Genomic DNA, 20,297 nt, shown 5'->3' with positions numbered 1-20,297 from the left:
TATACCGATTATTTATTCTCCCTTCGACTTGTGAGAAAATATTCACATCGCTATAATCTGTTATAGCAGAGAATAAACTATTGAGTTAGACGGTTGATTTGCTGTTCAAAATAACTGCAAACATGCATCAATGCTATCAGTGAGAGAAGACTGCAACTAAGAAAGCTATTCATACCCACTACTGAAATCACACTTCTGTGAAATGTAGATAAAAGACACATAATGTCACCAGAATACTACTTTCACAGATAAAGAAAACTATAAAAATAAACAATTAGGGCAGAGCAAGTGACCAATTTTATTAGGGTCTGCTTTACTAAGTGTCAAAAGCTGCACCACGAGAGATTGCCCACAAGCGGTTTTCAGCTCAAGAGCGTATAATGTCCAAATGCCAGGGGCCCTCTTAAAGAGATACTGACACCAGAAATTAAACTCTTTTTTACATCTATCATAATATTGCTTTTGAAAGCTACTTATGACTTTGCCATAAAGTATTTGCACAATGCTTTTACATTATTTGTCAGATGCCCCATGTTCCTGTATGAGGGGGCTGCCATTGTGCATTTGTGCAGCAGGAATCCGTTAGCATTGGAAACTTTAACGGACAGTCTGGTTGGCAAAACAGTCAGGTTTAGGAACTTCAACTAACAATTACAAAAACAAACCTCTCAGCAAAAAACGATCAACATGACCTTTTAATATACTTTCATATTTTAAAAAGTTGTTTTTTAGTGTCAATATCACTTTAAGTTGTAACAAGGCAACATATATGAAAATATTGCTGTAACACACATTTGTAGTTCAAAAACTATCCATCCTCAGTCCTACAATGATGGACATTTACCCAATTGGAAATCAGTGCTTTACACAGATAATATTCTATATATCAACAAGTAGTCTAAAGAAAGAGGAGGTAGTTTAGCCATTCAGATATTTGATTCCAGAACAAGAGAGATACTCTGATCCTGCATAACATCAGTAAGACTAGTGCTTCAAAGCTGGCTACACAGAAGTGGACCAAGCTCATTTATCATAACAAAATAACTGTAGGTCTTATTAGGGGTACATTTTATACAATGGTATTGTAGTAAACATGTCATTGAAGTGTGCATGGTGCCAACAACATAATTATAGACTGTTACCATTTAGCAGCAGTCAGTTGCATTTCAATAGGTTTATCTCTTTGTAGCATCTTCGCAAAGATTTGTGGCAACAATTCTCCATCGACCAGCACTGTAGAAAAAAAAAATAGTAAGCATTGAGTAAAGCTAAACAGAGAATTTGTATAGGATTTATTATCTGGAAACTTGTTACCTAGAAAGCTCAAAAATACAGCAAAACGATTTTCCCATTGCATCTTATTTAAACAAATTCTTAATTTTTGATTGATTTGCTCTTTGATCTTCGGGTCCTTTTCCTTCCCTTCGTCAATTCACTGCACTTTTGGCGCATGCGCAGTTGCAACGAACAGGAAAATTACTCCAACTGCGAATGCACCAATATGGCGCTCCTTACAGATGAAGACTGAAAATCCGGAAGATGGCGCCCATGAGTTCCGCTGTGCTTACTCGGCACAGATATGAGAGCAATGTATTCAGGACACTTTCAGGGGTAATGAACAATGCAGGGAGAAGCAGGAAGGGGGATTATCTAAGGTAGTAGGTAGGGGCTTTTCTTATTGGTGGGGTTTAGTTCTTCTTTACACACCCTGATAAATATCTACTAAATATTATATGCAAAGGATATTAATGATAATAGGGCCCTAAAGGCAAGTCCAAGAACATTCTGCAATTTACAACTCTCCAGATAAACTTTCTACATAAAATGGGGCTCATTATTTACAGAGGGCATATTTGTATCAGTATTTACCCCTCATATAAAAGCACTCTGTCTGTGGATTTTATATGGCCATGACACATTGATGTCTTCTGACATCAACAGTAGTTTTAACAGTACTTTATTCTCAATATGTCAAACATGCCTTTAAGTCCAATCTTATTTTTTTTTTTTTTTTATATCACCGACAAAAATGGATGCCACTGAGATGGCAATTTATTGGAGTCTTGGTCCTCCCTTTATTCTCCCTTCCCTAACCCACACTTATGTGTTCAGCATTATTGCAGATTCTCACGATGCAAAGCATTATAGGAACATTCAGAGAAAATAATGAAAATTCTCAAAACCCTGCAAATAACATTCAAGCTTGCCTTGCCTATAGGTGCTGAATGGGTTAATCTAAAACAGTCAGCACAAATGAGGTCAATGGGAGATAATACAGATGCTTTACAAATCTGCAGAAATGCACTTTTTAAATACAGGTACTGGACCTGTTATTCAGAATGTCGGGACCTGGGTTTTCCGGACAACAGATCTTTCCGTAATTTGGATCTTCGTACCTTAACTCTACTACAAAATCATGAAAACATTAAATAAACCCAATAGGCTAGGTTGGCTTCCAATAAGAATTAATTATATCTTAGTTTGGATCAAGTACAATTTACTCTTATTATTACAGAAAAAAAGGAAATAATTTAAAAGAATTTAGATAAAATGGAGTCCATGGGATCTTTATGAATACTTTATAGCATCCTATCTCTCAGCAATTATGGCAGCATGTGATGGCACATGATTCCAGTTGCAAGCACTGCAGCCTATACAGGAGTACATTAGGTTTTAGCTGTATTCGAAGGTTTTATTACTTTACCCAAAGTGCATCAACAGAAAATATTTTTAAAAACATACCATTTGCAAGGGTCATAGACACCTGGGGATTGTCAAACGCTAGGACTGAAAAGCACTTTAATGCTTGCATACGTACCTAAGATGACAAAGAAATACCCATGTTACCAAGCTGTTTATTGTTATACTGAACAATGAAGTTGTAAAAAAAACAAAAAAAATAAAGATTACTACAAAAAAAATCACTGTATTTTATATAATGAACTTACTGTACCAGCCAAGAGGTTCAGCAGCCCTATACCAGTAATGTTCCATTCAAAGTTGTCCACAGCAGCTCTCCAGCTTTGATCTTGCCATAAGCTTAGGGGTTGTTGAAAATTATCAAAATATTAGCAGAAACATGCTAGGCTGATTATGAGTTCATTCTGTTGCACTCTGGTTTCTATGCTGCCATGTAATGAACAGATTATTAATTAGACTGCCACTGTGAATTTTATATTGAATACTGTATATACTGTATATTGTGGGTCTATGTCTAACCTAAGATAACAGAAAGCAGTCCAAAGCATGTGCTGTGTATCAATAAAAGTGCATGGGGTTCTACTGGTTGCATTTTCAGAGGCACTGGCATTCACCGCTAAAGGGCTGTGTGGCTTTGGGCTGTACAGAAGCCAAAAACAGAACATATAACATGTACAGGCTAATTGTTTTGTCTGAAAAGCATGGTTTTGCTTTCTAGTAGCCAAGAAAGGATGTTAACTATCTGTAACTTGGAGAGTTAAAATAGCCCAATTACAAGTGTGAAAATTTCAAAACCTCCCAGAGCCATTAAATTTGATGCATTCGGTTTCATGTTGTTTGATAACATTCTGCCTGTTGAGCTTCTTTATCCTTTCTCTTGTGCTATGGCATGTTTAGAATTAGTCGGTGCTCACCATTGATAACCACAGGTAAAGAAACTACAAAGTAACTGCTTGGCAGCAGTTTTGCACACCGTTTGCATCTGTCACACTGAAACCAATGATATATAGACCATATTGTCAAAACTTGTAGGAGCTGAGGACAAGCTTTTAGGACCTCTGACTATGGCAATGGGAAATTACATATGCTATGTCCCATGACTTCTGCTGCAGAGGAAGAAACAGGAAGCACAAATGACAGGAAACCAATGGAAACCAATATCTTATGGCAAATGAAATGCCCTGAGCGGTACAAAAATGTTGTCCACATAAGGAACCATCTTACTGTGAGCTCTAAACACCATGATTTTGTCTTTTATAAACATTCATAATAATTTTACTGAGAGGTAAGAGATCTACTTACTTTAGAAATCATTAAATAGTTACACAGGAAGTTAGGTTGAAAATATGACACGTAATTCCATTTCAATCTTTTATGCCTATATAAAACCTGCTTAAATGCTAGTTAATCCCATTTTTAACACATATTATGTTTAAAGCCACAACTACAGAATGCGCCAAAAAGCTTCCATGTCAGAAATCAGAAAAAAGGGTTATTGTCTTACTTTGTAGGACACCGATGTTAACAAATGAGCGATATTCTGGACCACACCATGATTAAACAATATTGTCTGATGGTCTGGACCCTGCAACAAATAAACTCACATCAGTTTTTTCCATTACATTTGAAACGCAAGCTGCCCCAGAAAGCATACAGGCATAGTGATGCTAATCCAGCACGCGTGGGAGTTGCTGCCACCTACTCCATTTGCAAAAGGTGCAGAATGCTTTGTATGGCTAAAGAGGCATATGATGGAGCCACATGGGCGAAACAAAGATAAGTGGAAAGTTTGCCAATCTTACGAATTTCTTCAACTTTAACTAAATGCCCCATGTTTTTCCTAAACTTCAACTAGTCCAGTGAGCAATGTTACCTCTAAGTTGTGCACTTGTATACAAAGTTTGAGGCCAGCACACACTATAAATTGTGGTGTACACAAAGAATTACATACTACATTTGTGACCTGAGCACACAGTATTTAAAAATGCACACACACACACACACAAGTGTGCGCAGAAAAGAATATTTCCTTTTTATTCTTTATTTCCTAAGAAGGAATTTGAGGGAACAGGGAGTATGAAATATACTATTTACATAGGTTTTTCTTATTTTAGTGGGGCATAAAGGTTTATTTACCTTGCAGCAGTGAGCATAAATCTGACATATATACTCCTGGGCATATATTGATCTGCTAAGCAACAACATGAGGTGTGGAATAACCGAAGCATCCTGAAGAGAAAGGGAGAATTTAGATATATAGGCACAATTACAGTTTTTCAATTCACAAATTATACTTTGATAATGCTGTAAATACAACTCTACATGCAATTCTATTATAAAGTTAAAAATGCAAGCCTTTACAACTATGACAGCACTGGTCATTAGCAAATACTGGAGTATTTTATAAGCACAGCAACCCTATATATTACAGACATTCCTTCCACATTAATTAAGCAAAAACAGAAGAAAAACACCATCGATATTTTGCTTATAACTTGGACTACATACCAGTAAAATTTCAATAATGTATACAGTAAATTCATATTTTGTTCAAGTTGCTAAGTCTTAGACCAGGAATAATGAATTGAATAAAAAATAGCAATAATTATAATTAACATGTATTTATAAAGCATCAAGATATTCCACAGTGTTGAACCAAAGATGGGGTACATAATAAAAAATACAGATAACATACAAATATCGACCAATACAGGAGTTAAACGCGTGCCCCGATTAAAAGAGCTTACAGTCTAAAAGAGGAGTTATAAGACACAAGGTTTAATACAAATAACCATGCAACTGAGCAAAATAAGCCACTACTGCAGTAGGAGCGATTGCTTACAGTGTATAAAAGTTCCACTGGAGTCACTGGACTGGTGAAAACTGTACGAAGACATCGAAGACAGGCTTCAATAAATTGTAGGTCTGATGACAACAGTCCTAAATAAGAACAGAATCAGTATAATAGAAATGAAGAAAATCTAGATAGTAACCTCAGTATGTAACAATTTGCTGTACTGATTCCGAGATACCTTGCAGCAGGGCTGGGATTATGTTACAATCTAGCAGGGATTTAACATTGTTTTCTGTGCCCATCGACAGGCTTCCTAGAACCACTGCACATTCAGTCTTCAGCTCTGTGCTTGAAGTCTCTTGTTGAAGCAAATACAATAATCTGTCAAAATAGATTTGAATGTTAGACAACAGCCTGGATAGATCCCAAAGTGTGATAAATGAAAGTATTTGATTTTTTTATATGTAAACCCCTATGTATTGTTGTAGAGCAGTGATCCCCAACCAGTAGCTCGTGTGCAACATGTTGCTCCCCAACCCCTTGGATGTTGCTCAGAGCAGGTGCTTATTTTTGAATTCCAGGCTTGGAGGCAAGTTTTGGTTGCATAAAAAACAGGCGTCCTACCAAACAGAGGCTCCTGTAGGCTGCCAGCCCACATAGGGGCTACCAATAGTTAATCAAAACCCTTACTTGGCACTAACCAGGAACATTCATGCTTGTGTTGCTCCCCAACTCGTTTTACATCTGAATGTTGCTCATGGGTGGAAAAAGGTTGGGGACCACTGTATTAGAGGAACCTCAAATCCAGGATTTGGTTCAGGATTCAGACGAATCAGGTCCTTTTTCAACAACATTCTGTTTGGACCAAATCACCAAGAGCCTGGCTGAACCTGAGCCCTACAAAGTGTTGTTAATTTGCCAATTTGTAAATGCGTATTGCACACACACACACATTTTCACCTGTAGGAAAGGATTTGGTAGAAGGATTTGTGATTCCGAAAAGTACGATTAGGTGCATTCCTAAAATTTGTAACCCAAAAAAAGCAAAAAGCTATGAAATTCAGGAAGTTCAGGAAGGATATATTTTATACAGTCTATTAAAAAGCAAATAACTTGTTTTTTATGATTCCCATTTTCTCTGTTATAATTAAGCAGTAGTGTACATCATACTTGATCTTAATAAGCTGCAAAAATCAATTCTTTAATTTGTAGATGTTTTAAGTAGATTTAAGGTGTGGTGATACAGTTTACAGTTTATCCAGAAAACCCCAAGTCCCAAGCATTCTGATTGATACAGGCTTTACCTGTACAGAATATCCTTGCATTGGCATCACTTATCAAGTGTTACACCTTCTTATTTCTGCAGTTTTTTTCTATCCCCATGTACAATGCCCTAGAATTGTGTATGCTAAAACTCTCTCACCATAGATGAATACAAAATATATTAGCACAGCAATCTTAGATGCTTCACCTCTGTATTTTCAGTACATACAAGATTGCTTAGTAAAATTATCAGATATCTAAATGGATGCCCTGGGGCAGGTTTTGCAGTGCTGGACCCCCATCACTTTCCTGTGCTTACCTTTCCACACAAATGCACAAGAAGAGACAAATTTCAGGTATAATAAATTTTACCAGAAGCTGCTTTTTTGGACCCTGGTCATTTGCCAGGCATTGCCTAAGAGCAGGAGTGGCCCTGCTGTAACATCAATGATATAGTTGGTAAAATAAATTGTTGCATTTTCCTGCTGACACATTAAGATATTTATATTTGAGGTAGAGGTTTATATGGCACTTTTTTCACTCAGCAAAAAATTATGTTGGTTTGTTTCAAAAGTAACATTAGATATGTATCACGTAGCTAGTTGGCGTAGAGAAGGAAAGTCCCAAAGTTGTGCCCGTTTGTGATCACACACGCCTGGGGGGTTATTTATTAGTCCGAATTTATCTCAATATTTTCTACTACAAACTCCGATCAAATCTCGGGTTCTTTACGCTTATTATTAAATTTTCCCGAAAATTTGCTTAGCGGGAAAAAACCAGTTTTTCCCGGATTTTTCCTCCGATTTTCACAATTTTTTCAGATTTTTCCCCCGAGAAGTTGCATATTGCACCAAGCCCTGCACACATCAAAAAATCATTGGGACATCTTCCATTGACTTATATGCAACCTTGACAGGTCTGAGATGCCGGATTTGCAGATTCGGACATTTCCATCTTCGGGGTTTAATAAATTCCAAAAATTTTTCATGATTTTTGCATTCGGAGTTTAGTAAATAACCCCCCTGGGGTTAAAAAAACCCTCAGCAACATATCCACATATTTCATTCTACCTCCAGAACAGCTGCTGTTCAAGTTTGCACAATTTAACTTAACTTACCTTGGCACAGCACCCAAAACAATAAGGTTTGCTTTCTGTTTATTGTTTCCAATAACTGCATTTTTCATGTCTCTGAAAAAAGGCAATGAAATAAAAATATTGTTTTTAAAACAGGATCAATTGCCTTTCACATAGTTAAGTTCAATACTTGAAATTATATACAGGGCAACTAGCATTATTTTAAAACTGTAAATGGCACACACAATGCAGAGGTTTTTACTAAGGTACCATTATTATTAACATTTATTTATAGCGCCATAATTTTTCGCAGCGCTGTACCATTACCATTACCAAGATACAATTGATAAAAGATTAAAGCAGTCATATTCGCTTTCGAAAATACAATTTTTTCTTTGGTATATGAAACTAAATCAGAACTATTCCTGGTCACAGAAAAAGTACATGGGAAAAAATGGGTTTTTTTTTCCAAAACACATCAGTTAATAGTACTGCTCCAGCAGAATTCTGCACTGCAATATGTTTCTCAAAAAAGCAAAGACTTTTTTTACATTTAATTTTGAAATCTAACATGGGGCTAGACATATTGTCAGTTTCCCATCTTCCCCAGTCATCTCCCCCCCCTCCCAGCAGCCTAACAACAGAACAATGGAAAAGTAACCAGATAGCAGCTACCAGACACTAGATAACAGCTGCCTGGTAGATGTAAAAAAAACACTCAGTAGTAAAATCCAGATCCCACTGCAACACATTCAGGTACATTGAGTAGGAGAAAAAACAGCCTACCAGAAAGCAGTTCCGTCCAGTGCTGGCTGTTTCTGAAAGCACATGACCAGGCAAAATGACCTGAGATGGCTGCCTACACACCAATATTATAACAAAACTAGACATTAAGCCCGTTAAATTAACGGGCGCTAGAACATATGTAAAAAATTCGCTAGAGACGGTCCGTGGGGCACATGCGCAGTAGCGCAATCCCACGGACACAGGGACTGGACGCAGAGACACTTCAACTTTATTATATAGGATATAGGATGAACTTGCTGCTTCAGGAATTAAATTTTATATTGTATACTGAATTCTTTGCAGTGTAATTTAAAAATAAAAACATTGTAAAAATCATAACAGAATCCCTTTAAAGTTGTGATCTTTCTCAGACAGATGGTTCAGCAGCTTCTCTTCTGCATAATATGTCCTTATGGGTATGAACCAAGCGAGGAGGAATGGATATGTGCATTTAATACACAAGGTTTGTGACCACAACTTACATGACTCCCTGTAAGACTTTCTGTGGATCTGGGTCAAAAAGGCGGTCAACATAATGACGACTGCTTGCAGTAACCTCCTGAAGATAGAAGGCAGGATGAATAATATCAGTTGATATTCAAAACACAAAAGCTTGCAAAAATCTAACATTTTGATGTGGAATAAAAGACACCGTCAACCCAAAAAAAGAATGTTTTGCCTACTAAAAGAAAACATGATGTTAAGCAACTCTGCAATATACATTCATTACAAATGTTCTATGGTTTTTCAAGTTATTTGTATATGTTAAGCTACTAAAAGCAGTGTTTCTTTGTCCCTTTCTATTCTCTGTCCTGATGGCTCAGACTGTTAATACAATGTAAGACAAGCCTGCTGATTAAAGGGGGTTGTTCACCTTCCAAACACTTTTTCCAGTTCAATTGCTTTTTTAAAAACATACAGTAACATATGTAAGTACCCACAAAATAAAGCCCTATTGAAAATAATGAAATACGCACTATAGCGAGGCGCTTGCAAGCCACCATAAGATGCAAGAATTTGTGTTTTTTAGCAGAAACACCAATACGCCAAGGAAATGCCATATCATTGAACTCTATGGGATCTGCAGGTTGGGAAATAAACTTCACTGAAATATGCTGCATATTTTCAAAATGGCGGCCAAATTGGCGAGCTATATTCTGCATGTAAACTGTTTTCCACGGCTTTTTTTCACAAAAGTTTACTAAACTTCTTCTGAGAGGAACCTTGCCCTAAAGTTTAATGTCCCGGTCTTTGCTGTTTCAGTCTGGCAGTAATTCAGGTGCCGATTCTAAAGTATTACAATTTTGCAACATTTATCAGCAGCATCTCTGGAGTACTAGCAACTATTGTAACAATTCTAACAGCTGCCTTTAATGAAACTCAGAAATTCTGCAACAGGGCCAAATATAAGAAATTATCAACTAAATGTATCAATTTACAACAGTTTATAGGGTCGGTGAACCCACCTCCCAGAGCTGCTTTACAAAGTGAGAATAACACTTTACACTTCAATATTAGAAAAAATGGTCACACAAAGAAAATAATCGGAAAAAGTCCTTATTTTTGGTAAACGATACAAAACCAACTAAATTGAAAAAAGGTGTTTAAAGGTGAACAACCCGTTTAACAGACCTGTCTTTGCTGGGGAACGCTGACTTTTGCAACATTGTTTAAAAAGTAACAACCATGAGTTAAGCAAATGCTGCTTTCAATAGCAATTGTTTTAAAAATAACTTTAAAATCACTCAACATATTTAATGTATACCTGAATTGGAAAGTTGCTTAGAATTAGGTTTTTTTTTATTGGGCAAATTTTTATTTTGGGGTTGACTTGTCCTTTAAGGCTGTCAAATGTAGTTGACAGATCCATGTTTATTTATGTAACACTACCTAAGAGGTATTGCAAAATTCTGAATGACTGAATCATTCTGCATGCTCAGCAGTTTATGACCTGTTTATAACCAGATAAATCAGAGAGGAGAGGCAACTTATAAGAACATCAGAAAAGAAAATATTTGAATTCAAGGAAAATGGTTCAAAGCTATTAACAATGGAGGGAAATACACTTTAATTTTCAAAACAATCAACATATACTATACATACATAAATAATCAACAACATTCAACTAAAACATTTTTTTTTTTCTTTAAAAACCCTTCCTGAACAAAATTCCTTGGAATTAGGAATAGCCAAAGTATTTATTTTGGCAAGGAAGCTAAACACTGGTACAAAGGAAACAAAAGACTACCCTTATTGCAAGACAAAGATACGTTTGCAATGAATTCCTATCAACTAGAGTTTCTCTCTAAAGCTGGCCATACACTACCAGATCCAATTTCGCCAAAGAGTGGCCCTGGGCCCGATTTGGCCACCCACACTGTGGAATAAAGTTTGTTTGGAGCCCCAAACGCAAGCAAATAAGATGTTGACTTAAGCTGGCCATAGATGTACAGATACAACAAATAAAAGTGAGTCACCCATTGATATTGTCTAAGTTTAAAATTTAATGTTCCTGTCTGGTGTTTCAGTCTGGCAGCTCAGTAATTCAGGCGCAGAATCGGTTACAAATTTGCAACATTTTGTTGCTACATTTTTCAGCAGCATCTCTGGAGTATTAGCAACTATTGTATCAATTCTAACAGCTGCCTTTCAAGAAACCCAGGGATTCTGCTCAGCAGGGACAAAAATAAGAAATGTATTAAATAAATTTATCAATTAAGAACAGTTTACAGGGTCAGCGACCCCCTCCCAGAGCTGCTTTAGAAGGTGAAAAATTAAACTTTACACTTCAATATTAGAAAAACTGTCACGCATAGAAAATAGAAATTGATTGGGAAAAAGTCTTTACTTCTAGTGAACTATCTTGCCATCCAAAACACTATAAGGGCAGAGACAGATGAGGAGTTTCGGGGAGATTAGTCGCCTGGCAACAAATTGCCTCGTTTTGGGGCGACTAATCTCCCCAAACTGCCTCCCCGCCGGGATGGCACTCGGATCGATTTGTTTCCAAAGTCGCCTGACGTTTCCTGCCCTAATAGTGTTTTGGATGGCAAGGTCACTGAATCGCCCCGAATCTTCTCATCTGTCTCTGCCCTTAGTCTGTGAGGTTAAAATATCCTTATCTTTCTATCCAGGCTCTTTTCTATTCATATTCCAGTCTTTCTGTCAAACCACTGCCTAGCTGCTAGGGTAAATTTGATGCAAGCAACCAGACAGCTGCTAAAATTTCAAACTGGGCAAGCTGCAGAAAACAAAGCAAAGTAAAAAATAAAATAAATAATAAAGAAATGAAGACCAAATGCAAACTGTCTCAGAATTTCACTACCTGCACCATGCTAAGACTTATTTTAGAAGTGAACTGTGGGAGACATACAGATATGTTGAAACAAGGGTGAGGATTTGATGGATCTGCCTTTAGAAACAGAAAAATAGAACTGGCCACTGGCAAAATGTAAATGCCATGCACAAAGATCAATTGGAGAAGTTACTAAACTGACTGATCAGTGCTATATATGGAAAACTATGTAGTGGGTCAAAATCAGGCTCATCTGATCATGTAGGGTCTATGGAGATCTGTTGGGAGAGGACCACATCAGTAGATTTTCTAACCTGCCCAATAGATATCCGGCTGATTTTTGAATAATTAGACAGGCCAATCACCCAGCTGCCAACTTCCATGGCCAGCTTTATATGAAATTCTTCTAATGACTTCATAACATTATCAATGCTGTTGACGGGAGTTCATAGAGCTTTGTAAATGTCTGTATACCACGCTATGCAAATTAGATACTTCTAGTGAGTGTCCACTGGGCATACTGTAACATTCTGCTCTGCTACAACCCCTACAAGTCTACTAACGGACTAGCTTCGGTTTGGACATCATAAAAATATTTACCACAGAAGATGCCTGGTACTAAGTGGGGTTCATTTCTCAGCACAATTGCACCTGTGTAGTAAACCATGGGAACCAATGCTTACACAGTTCTTACTGCAACTGGCTCAAAAGAACTACTAACTCATCTGTGGCTATAGGTTACAGTGCAAGTCCCCAGTGCTTATACAAAAGCACCAGCAACTTTACAGGGGACAGGGCATGAGGGCAAATCACTGTAAATATTAAAACAATTTTTAAGTTTAAAGGAATTTATATAGGATAAATGAAAAACCCCTAATTTTGTAGGCAATTATAAGTAATATATGGTGTTGCTAGTACATGGTGCTAAAAATGTATATTATCTTTAAAAACATCCCCTTTACTGGAGCTCCCTATAGCTGTTCTCTGTCCCCATCTGTGTTTCAAATTAGGGGTGGGCGTGTCCTAACGGTCCCTGCCAGAAGCACAGGAGGGGGACAGCCAATCACAGCCCAGCAGTCACACAAGCACAGACAGGCTTCAGTTCCCTATCAGGTCCTGCTAACTGCTGATTGGTTCCTGTCTTACAGTACAGTGAGCTGCGGGCTCCCCTGGACAGCCCGGGAATTCAGGGAGCAGGAAGAAGAGAACAGAGGAATTATTATGTTTTTTTGCAGAAATATTCAATAAATCAGCCTGAAACGCTACTTTTTTTAAGTGTAATTCTTCAATATCTAAATGAGTATAACTCGCTGGTTCGTTCTTATATTTTACACACAATGTGTCCTTTAAAAAGACTTCATATATTCTAATACAGGGTCTGTGATTGAAGACTGAACTATAATGGGTGAACTGTATAATCTGAAAGGGTTGGGGGTTGCTGGGAAGTACCATAACTGACCACCTGTGAACCCCCCCTGCCAGCAATGGCGAGTGCTAGAAAAACAGCTACTAAAGGCTCCCAAATAAAGCTCTAGTATTAGTCTCCGAGACGCTATAGACAATAGCGATAGTAAAGTTAATGTCAGAGCGTTAATGTGAGTACATGACAGTGAATACAGCCCGGCAGGCCTTTCTAGAAGAAGTTGCAAGAACTTCTGCCTTTCTGCCCTAACGCGTATGGGTAGGTGACCCTGGACTCTGGAGCGACGCCTCCTGCACAACTGCGCTGCCTGCAGCCTCCCCCAGGCCGGTACTTACAGATAACACGCTCATCCGGAGCGGAGGCTCCAACACGCACGCCATCTTGGTCATCCCGCCCACAACTGCACTTTCCTCATAAGAACAAATCCCTATGTAGGCCGCTAGTGTGGCCTACACGGGCAGGGAATACATCTAGCGCCGATATTAAATACGAATCATATTTATGGTGTTTAGAAGTCTGGTAGTTCTTGTGCTCGACAAACGACGGCTCGGGGGAAAGTGCCTCTGCGAAACGCCTGCTGTTTATAAGAACTGACAGCTTTGGTACTTGGTCATGTCGAAGGCGGAGCTATGATTGTTTGGGCAATTAGGCATCACCGTGCTGTCTGTATAAACTGGCAATGAGTGAAAAGTAGAAGGAAAATAGTAAGACTTCATGCACACACAAGTTTTATCTGCTTCTGGTGAAATGACAATCTATATGCGATGTATGGAATGCTAAATGTAAGCTGAGGGATCTCAGAGACTGTGGCTAGTTAACCTTCAAAGCCCTTCATTCCTCTGCACCTAACTAGATCTCATCTCTTGTCTCTCTATATGTTCCTGCCCAAAACCTCCGCTCCTCTCAGAGCAACCGCTTGGTTGTACCCCCCACTACTGCTGTTTCCCGTATCAAACCCCTCTCTTTTGTGACTCCTTATATTTGGAATGTCATTCCTGAATCTCTCAGGAGAGAATCCTCCTTCAGTGTTTTTAAAATGAAACTCAAAGACTACCTCTGGGAGCACCTGGATAACACCTGAACTGGCACTTATATAACAGTGTAACAAACTGTAACCTACAGCACTTAAACACACCTCCCAACTGTCCCTTTTGTAGAGGGACAGTCCCTCTTTTGACAGCTCAACCTGCAGTCCCTCATTAGTACTGGAAAGTCCTGTTTTTCTCTGCAAAAGAAACCAGATAAAGAAACAATGTTTGTAACTGAATTGGCTTTTGACAGAGAGCCTAGAACAGCCACCAAGGTGCACTTGGAAACTTTTGTAATAATTTCAGATAAGCAAATAAGTAATTGTAACAATATAAGATAACAGGTCTCTTTGGGAAGCCGTGACTCACAGCTTAAAGGACAATTGACCTTCATTAGCAAAACTGTAATAACGGGAAAAAAAATCAGAAATGTGTTCAAACTTTTTCGTCCCTCTTTTTATTTCCAAAATGTTGGGAGGTATGTTGTAATACCCCTCTGAATTGTGTCTGTATGTTATACTCCCATTTAGACTGTAAGCCCTTTTGTCTCCTTGACACTGAGCACTTAATCTGTATTGTAATTATATTTAATATTTATGTGAATTGTATTTCTAATAATGCACTTATTGTTACTTTTTATTTCAATGACGCCTTGTTTGCTACTACTAATTTATTGTTTTGCTGTACAGTGCTTTGCTCTCAAGCAGCGCTATACAAATAAAAATATACATACATATTAAGGGGCGGCCGGCCCTGGCACATTAGTGAACATATTTTATATATGTTCATTATATTTAATATGCAAATTAGAGCCAGGAAAGGAAAAAGTGGGAAAAATTCTTATTTTGTGTTGAAAAGTCATGTGATTTCCCTACATGATTTCCATACCCGCCCCTAATTTACATATGCAAATTAGGATTTGAGTTTGGTTCGGCTGAATCCGAATCCTGCTGAAAAAGGCTGAAACCTGGCCGAATCCCAAACCGAATCCTGGATTTGGTGCATCCCTACTGACATGCAACAGCATAGCTGAACTGTGGTAGGATGAACATTAACCCAGTACAAATAATTGGTAACCAAAAAATCTTCATATTTTGCTAAACTACACAGTAAATAAAACCTGATGTTGGTGATGGATATTGTAGTCCAGTAACATATAGACATTATCCAACTCTCAGGTAAAGTATTGTTTCTTATTCTTCAGAACATCACAGAAATGATTTTAGCCTCGATCATGGCATTAGGATTCAGAAGTGAAAACAAGTGGTGCAGCAGTAACAGGATCACCCGAGTGGTATTTCCACTCAGGTCTGTTGCCAGATAATATCTTAGCCAGCAATTTGTGATGCTGTTGCTGAGTAGGACAAAAGCTCAAAGCATACTGAAGGTATGTCGAATATCTGGCAGATTATATTTCTCAGTTAGGTGTAATGTCAACATGTTTCAAGCATGTGTCTTACTGAGCAACAGCACAGCAAATGACTGGCCAAGACTGTGACAGGAGGGATGCACCAACTCCGAGATCTGTGAAGGGATTTCTCCAAAGCTAAGCATGTTTTTCAGGATTCCATATTGGCTGAATCTTTAGTGCCTGACCAAACCAAAATCCAAGCCCTATTTGTGATGTGACTATAAATTCCGTGAATATACAGAGCCACAGACACTCAAATTTTGCAGTTGGGGGCTTACCCCATTTATTGCTTCACCAAAAGTATCAACGTTTTGGGGGTACACCCTCCCTTCATCAGGATACAAAATGCAGTCCTTTAATTAGTCGATAAAGTAATGGGGGAAATCCAGTGTCCATTAGAAGGCCAATCACATTTTAGTGAGCATGTCTTCGTTACATGCATTTATAGAATGCTTAAAGCAAATATTCTGAATCAAAAAAGTATACTTATTATTATTATAATTATTAACATGTATTTATATTACTTACTGCTAGAGGGCCTGTTAACCTTATATTTACTTTTTATATGGTCCCCCAGCATTTCTTATCTGTGAAATTAAAGAATTATAGAAAACATGTAATTTTGAATAAGGCCCTTAGGAAACAACATTTTTAACCACCACATGCAAATTCCAATATGCCTCTCGTCTTAACAAAGACCTTGTATTTACATTATCTGCCTCTCTATTGACCACCTCCAAAATCTGCCATCTAAGCTTACAGAATTCACCCTGAGGGCATTGAATGCTGTAGGGAATATTTATCCAGGGAAGAGCTGTCAATGCATAAAGTTAATTTACTATCTGATTATTTAGATTTTATTTTAACACGTAATTATTTCCGATTTGCTGCCAATTACTATATACAGGTGCAGGGCACAAGCATGGGCCTAACATGGCACCTGCATATGCAAATATATACATGCTTTTTTTGAACACACTTTTTTATTGAATCACCCAAGATTTAGGCAAAATATTTAGATTTGGCGCCGTTATGTGAATAATATGTTCTTGGGATGGACCGGTTCTTTGGAACTATTGTCGAAATCTTACGAATATCTTAATTTAATACATGACATCATTAAATTTACGATTAGCATCGTTCCACACTAACGGACAATTATTTTGATGTGCGGATGACATTTTGTGAGGGTAACTTTATTACTGACCTGTTTAAAAAACCTATGGATAGAAACAGTATGTTGTGTAAAGACAGCTTTCATCCAGTAGATGTCAGTAAAGGACTTCCTAAGAGACAATTTATAAGGGCTAGAATCACCTCATCGGATGAGTTGTATGAGTCAAGCTGATGTATTTGTGGGTAAATTTAGTGAGAGAGGGTACGACAAGGCGAAATTGTGGTTTACTAAAAACGAGGTACTAGGCCTTAATGGGGGGACCTTTTAAAAGAAAAGGGCAGAGAAAACAGAATGTCAGATGTGTAACCACTTATGCTCCCCACTCTGCTTTTGCTAAAAGGGATATTTTTAAACATTGGCCCATCTCACAAAATTGCCGGACATTTGGTATGTTTAAGGAAAAAACACTCTTTTGTTATAAAAGGGGTAAAAGCATTGCGGATGGCATCATAAGAACTGACATTAGGGAAAGGGTAAACCAGAAAATTACATTTAATAAGGTTGGTATCTTCCCTTGTTATAATTCTGGCCATTGCAATAGCATAATAAAAGGTCAATTCTGTAGGCACCCCAGTCAAGGATATGATATAAGATTGAAACATTTTGCAACCTGCAAATCTATTGTAATTTATCTACTGAAATGCCCATGTGGACTATGCTATGTGGGCCAAACATCCAGGGCATTTAAAGTCAGGATGAATGAGCATAAAATTGTAATAAGGAAGTGTAAACAAGATGAAATTGGGGTAAAAGAAAAGATTAACTGCCCCTCTGGCAGTAAGTATACTTTACGTATTCTATAAATGTATGTGACTTGAACATGCTTAATAAAATGTTATTGGACTTCTAATGGACACTGGATTTCCCTCATCACTTTATGGACTAATTGAAGGAATATGGAACTATGGGCAAGGGAGGTTGAGCTTATGGCTTTAAATGATGTGTGTGCACTGCATTTTTTATCCTGACGAATGGAGGGTGTAGCCCCAAGGAAAGTTGATACTTTTGGTGAAGAAATAAATAGGGTAAGCTCCCCAACTGCATAATTTTAGTGTCTACGACTTCGTATATTCACAGACATCCAGGGACCAAATCAGGTCAACAGATAGCCAACACCACCAGTGTAGTCCTTGAAGTAACAGGTGGATCTATTACATATCATGTGACAATAAAGCCCTGCACAACTTTTTGAAGGACAATTCAATATTTGCTGCTATCCAAAAATTAAGTTCAGGTTTAGGATCTGGAATGCTTGTAACCCATAAGGGATAAGGGAGCTTTCCGTAATTTGGGTCTCTATACCAAAAAATCATTAAAACAACCATTTAGTATTGTTTTGCCACCATTAAGAATTAATCCTTAGTTAGGATCAAGTACATGGTACTGTTTTAATGTTTTAATATTATGTTTTGCCTAATACAAGAAAACATTTCCAATATATATAATGCAAGAAACTGCAATATACATTTGTTACACATTTTCTATGTTTTTTAAGTTATTTGTATATGTATTGCTATTGAAAGCAGTTTGTCCTTTTCTATTCTCTGCCCTGGTGGCTTGAGACAGTGTAAGAAAAGGCAGTTAACAGACCCGTCTTAGTAAGGGAACTAAGACTTTTGCAACATTGTTTAAAAATTAACAACCAGGAATTAAGCAAATGCTGGTTTCAATAGCAATTCTTTTTTACAAATAACTTCAAAAGAATTGAATAAATGTATATTGGAAAGTTGCTTAGAATTATGTTTTATCTTATTAGGCAATTTTTTATTTTGGTGTTGACTTGCCCTTGAAAGAGAAAAAATAAATCATTTTTAAAAATGAGAGTTATTTACTGAAGGGCCGATTCACTATGGGTCGAATATCGAGGGTTAATTAACCCTCAATATTCGACTAGGAATTGAAATCCTTCGACTTCGAATATCGAAGTCGAAGGATTTAGCGCAGATAGTCGATCGAACGATAAAATTCTTCGAAGGATTTTAATCCAACGATCGAAGGAATATCCTTCGATCAAAAAAAGTTACTAACATTGACTTCGGTAGCTTTTAGATGGTGAACTAGGGGGTCGAAGTTTTTTTTAAAGAGACAGTACTTCGACTATCGAATGGTCGAATAGTTCGATTCAAAGTCGTAGTCGAAGGTCGAAGTAGCCCATTCGATGGTCGAAGTAGCCCAAAAAAACTTTGAAATTCGAAGTTTTTTTACCTTCGAATCCTTCACTCGATCGAAGTTAGTGAATCGGCCCCTTAAAATTGGCTCTACAGAACATGGAGTTTGTTGGATGATGAGTCCCTAGTATTTAATGTGTCCCTAGTACAAAGGTGCAAAATTGCTCATGGGCCTGAATGTGGCACAAATGAGAAAATACACCCCTGGACACTATGGATAGCACAAAGAAACAAACCATAACCTCATATACATTCTTAGACTATAATCCCAAAAGTTAAAATATGGAGATTGATTAAAAAAAATACAAAGGAATGTATGTATAATAACTACAGAATGAAAAAAAATGACACATGAAAATGAATACAAATTAGCGTACATGATTTAAGGGCAAGTTGTTTTTATTTTCTCACATCAAATCTATGGTAGTATCCCTAGCCTGTAAAACCAGGAACATACAGGTTTGAATTATTCTTTCAACTGTCCTTAAACAGTCCTTACAGAGTCATAACATTTCCTTGCTGTATCTCACACCCAAGCTGCAGTAAAAACATTGGCAGAGATATAAATGTTTTATTGTTGACTTGACATGCACTGATTGTAATCCTAACAGTAATTCCTTAAAGCAAATTTAAACCCTAAAAATAAGTTAATGTCAAGTTGCTCAGAGCATTCTATTGGCTTTTGCAGCTGTACATTCATTATTTTGGTTTACACTGCTAATATTATGATTAACAGGATATGCATGACTCTGGTGTATTATATAGTGAATAAAGTACTCCCTCTAATAAAATATAAGGATACTAACTTCTAATATCCTCACATTTTGCAACAGGGGGTACTTTATTTATTATAATACACAAGTTTCAGTGAGTGGTGACAGAAATGACATCAGAACTCACCGTTTATAATGATATAATTAACAAGATATTCATGGCCTTTGTGTATTATAAAAATATAAATAACTCAAATTTCATAAATAATATAAAATAAAATCAAATTGCAAATTGTCTCAGAATCTCACTCTCTACCTTATACTAAAAGTTAACTCAAAGGTGCACAATCCCTTTAAAGCACTTTTGAGATTTTAATGAATAATTCATGAAACATGAGCTAATTATTTAACTTTTTATTCAGTTCTAGTTTTTGACATTTTTTGAGCTTGTAAACTGAGAAATT

The 20,297-nt window shown here is 37.2% G+C and overlaps 1 protein-coding gene across 2 annotated transcripts in view; it reads right to left on the bottom strand.

Moving 5' to 3' along the window:
• Positions 1 to 13,927, bottom strand: part of armc8.L (armadillo repeat containing 8 L homeolog) — a 39,086-nt gene extending 25,159 nt beyond the window's left edge. Inside the window, exons 1-9 of one of the 2 annotated variants that reach the window (XM_018234640.2) lie at positions 13,672 to 13,927; positions 9,101 to 9,177; positions 7,875 to 7,946; positions 5,733 to 5,875; positions 5,543 to 5,640; positions 4,837 to 4,929; positions 4,205 to 4,285; positions 2,743 to 2,818; positions 1,143 to 1,233 (exon numbers count right to left, since the gene is read on the bottom strand). In XM_018234640.2, the coding sequence (XP_018090129.1) occupies positions 1,143 to 1,233; positions 2,743 to 2,818; positions 4,205 to 4,285; positions 4,837 to 4,929; positions 5,543 to 5,640; positions 5,733 to 5,875; positions 7,875 to 7,946; positions 9,101 to 9,177; positions 13,672 to 13,725 (785 nt within the window). In that variant the 5' untranslated portion in view covers positions 13,726 to 13,927. The remainder of the gene's footprint in view (positions 1 to 1,142; positions 1,234 to 2,742; positions 2,819 to 4,204; positions 4,286 to 4,836; positions 4,930 to 5,542; positions 5,641 to 5,732; positions 5,876 to 7,874; positions 7,947 to 9,100; positions 9,178 to 13,671) is intronic. The other variant, XM_018234641.2, reaches the window with a different exon arrangement.
• Between the last annotated feature and the right edge of the window lie 6,370 nt (positions 13,928 to 20,297).

This window comes from Xenopus laevis, chromosome 9_10L, assembly GCF_017654675.1.
Source record: "Xenopus laevis strain J_2021 chromosome 9_10L, Xenopus_laevis_v10.1, whole genome shotgun sequence".
NCBI classification, from domain to species: Eukaryota; Metazoa; Chordata; class Amphibia; order Anura; family Pipidae; genus Xenopus; species Xenopus laevis.
Note: the sequence above shows the minus strand (reverse complement) of the source record. Positions and strands in the feature narration are given on the sequence as shown.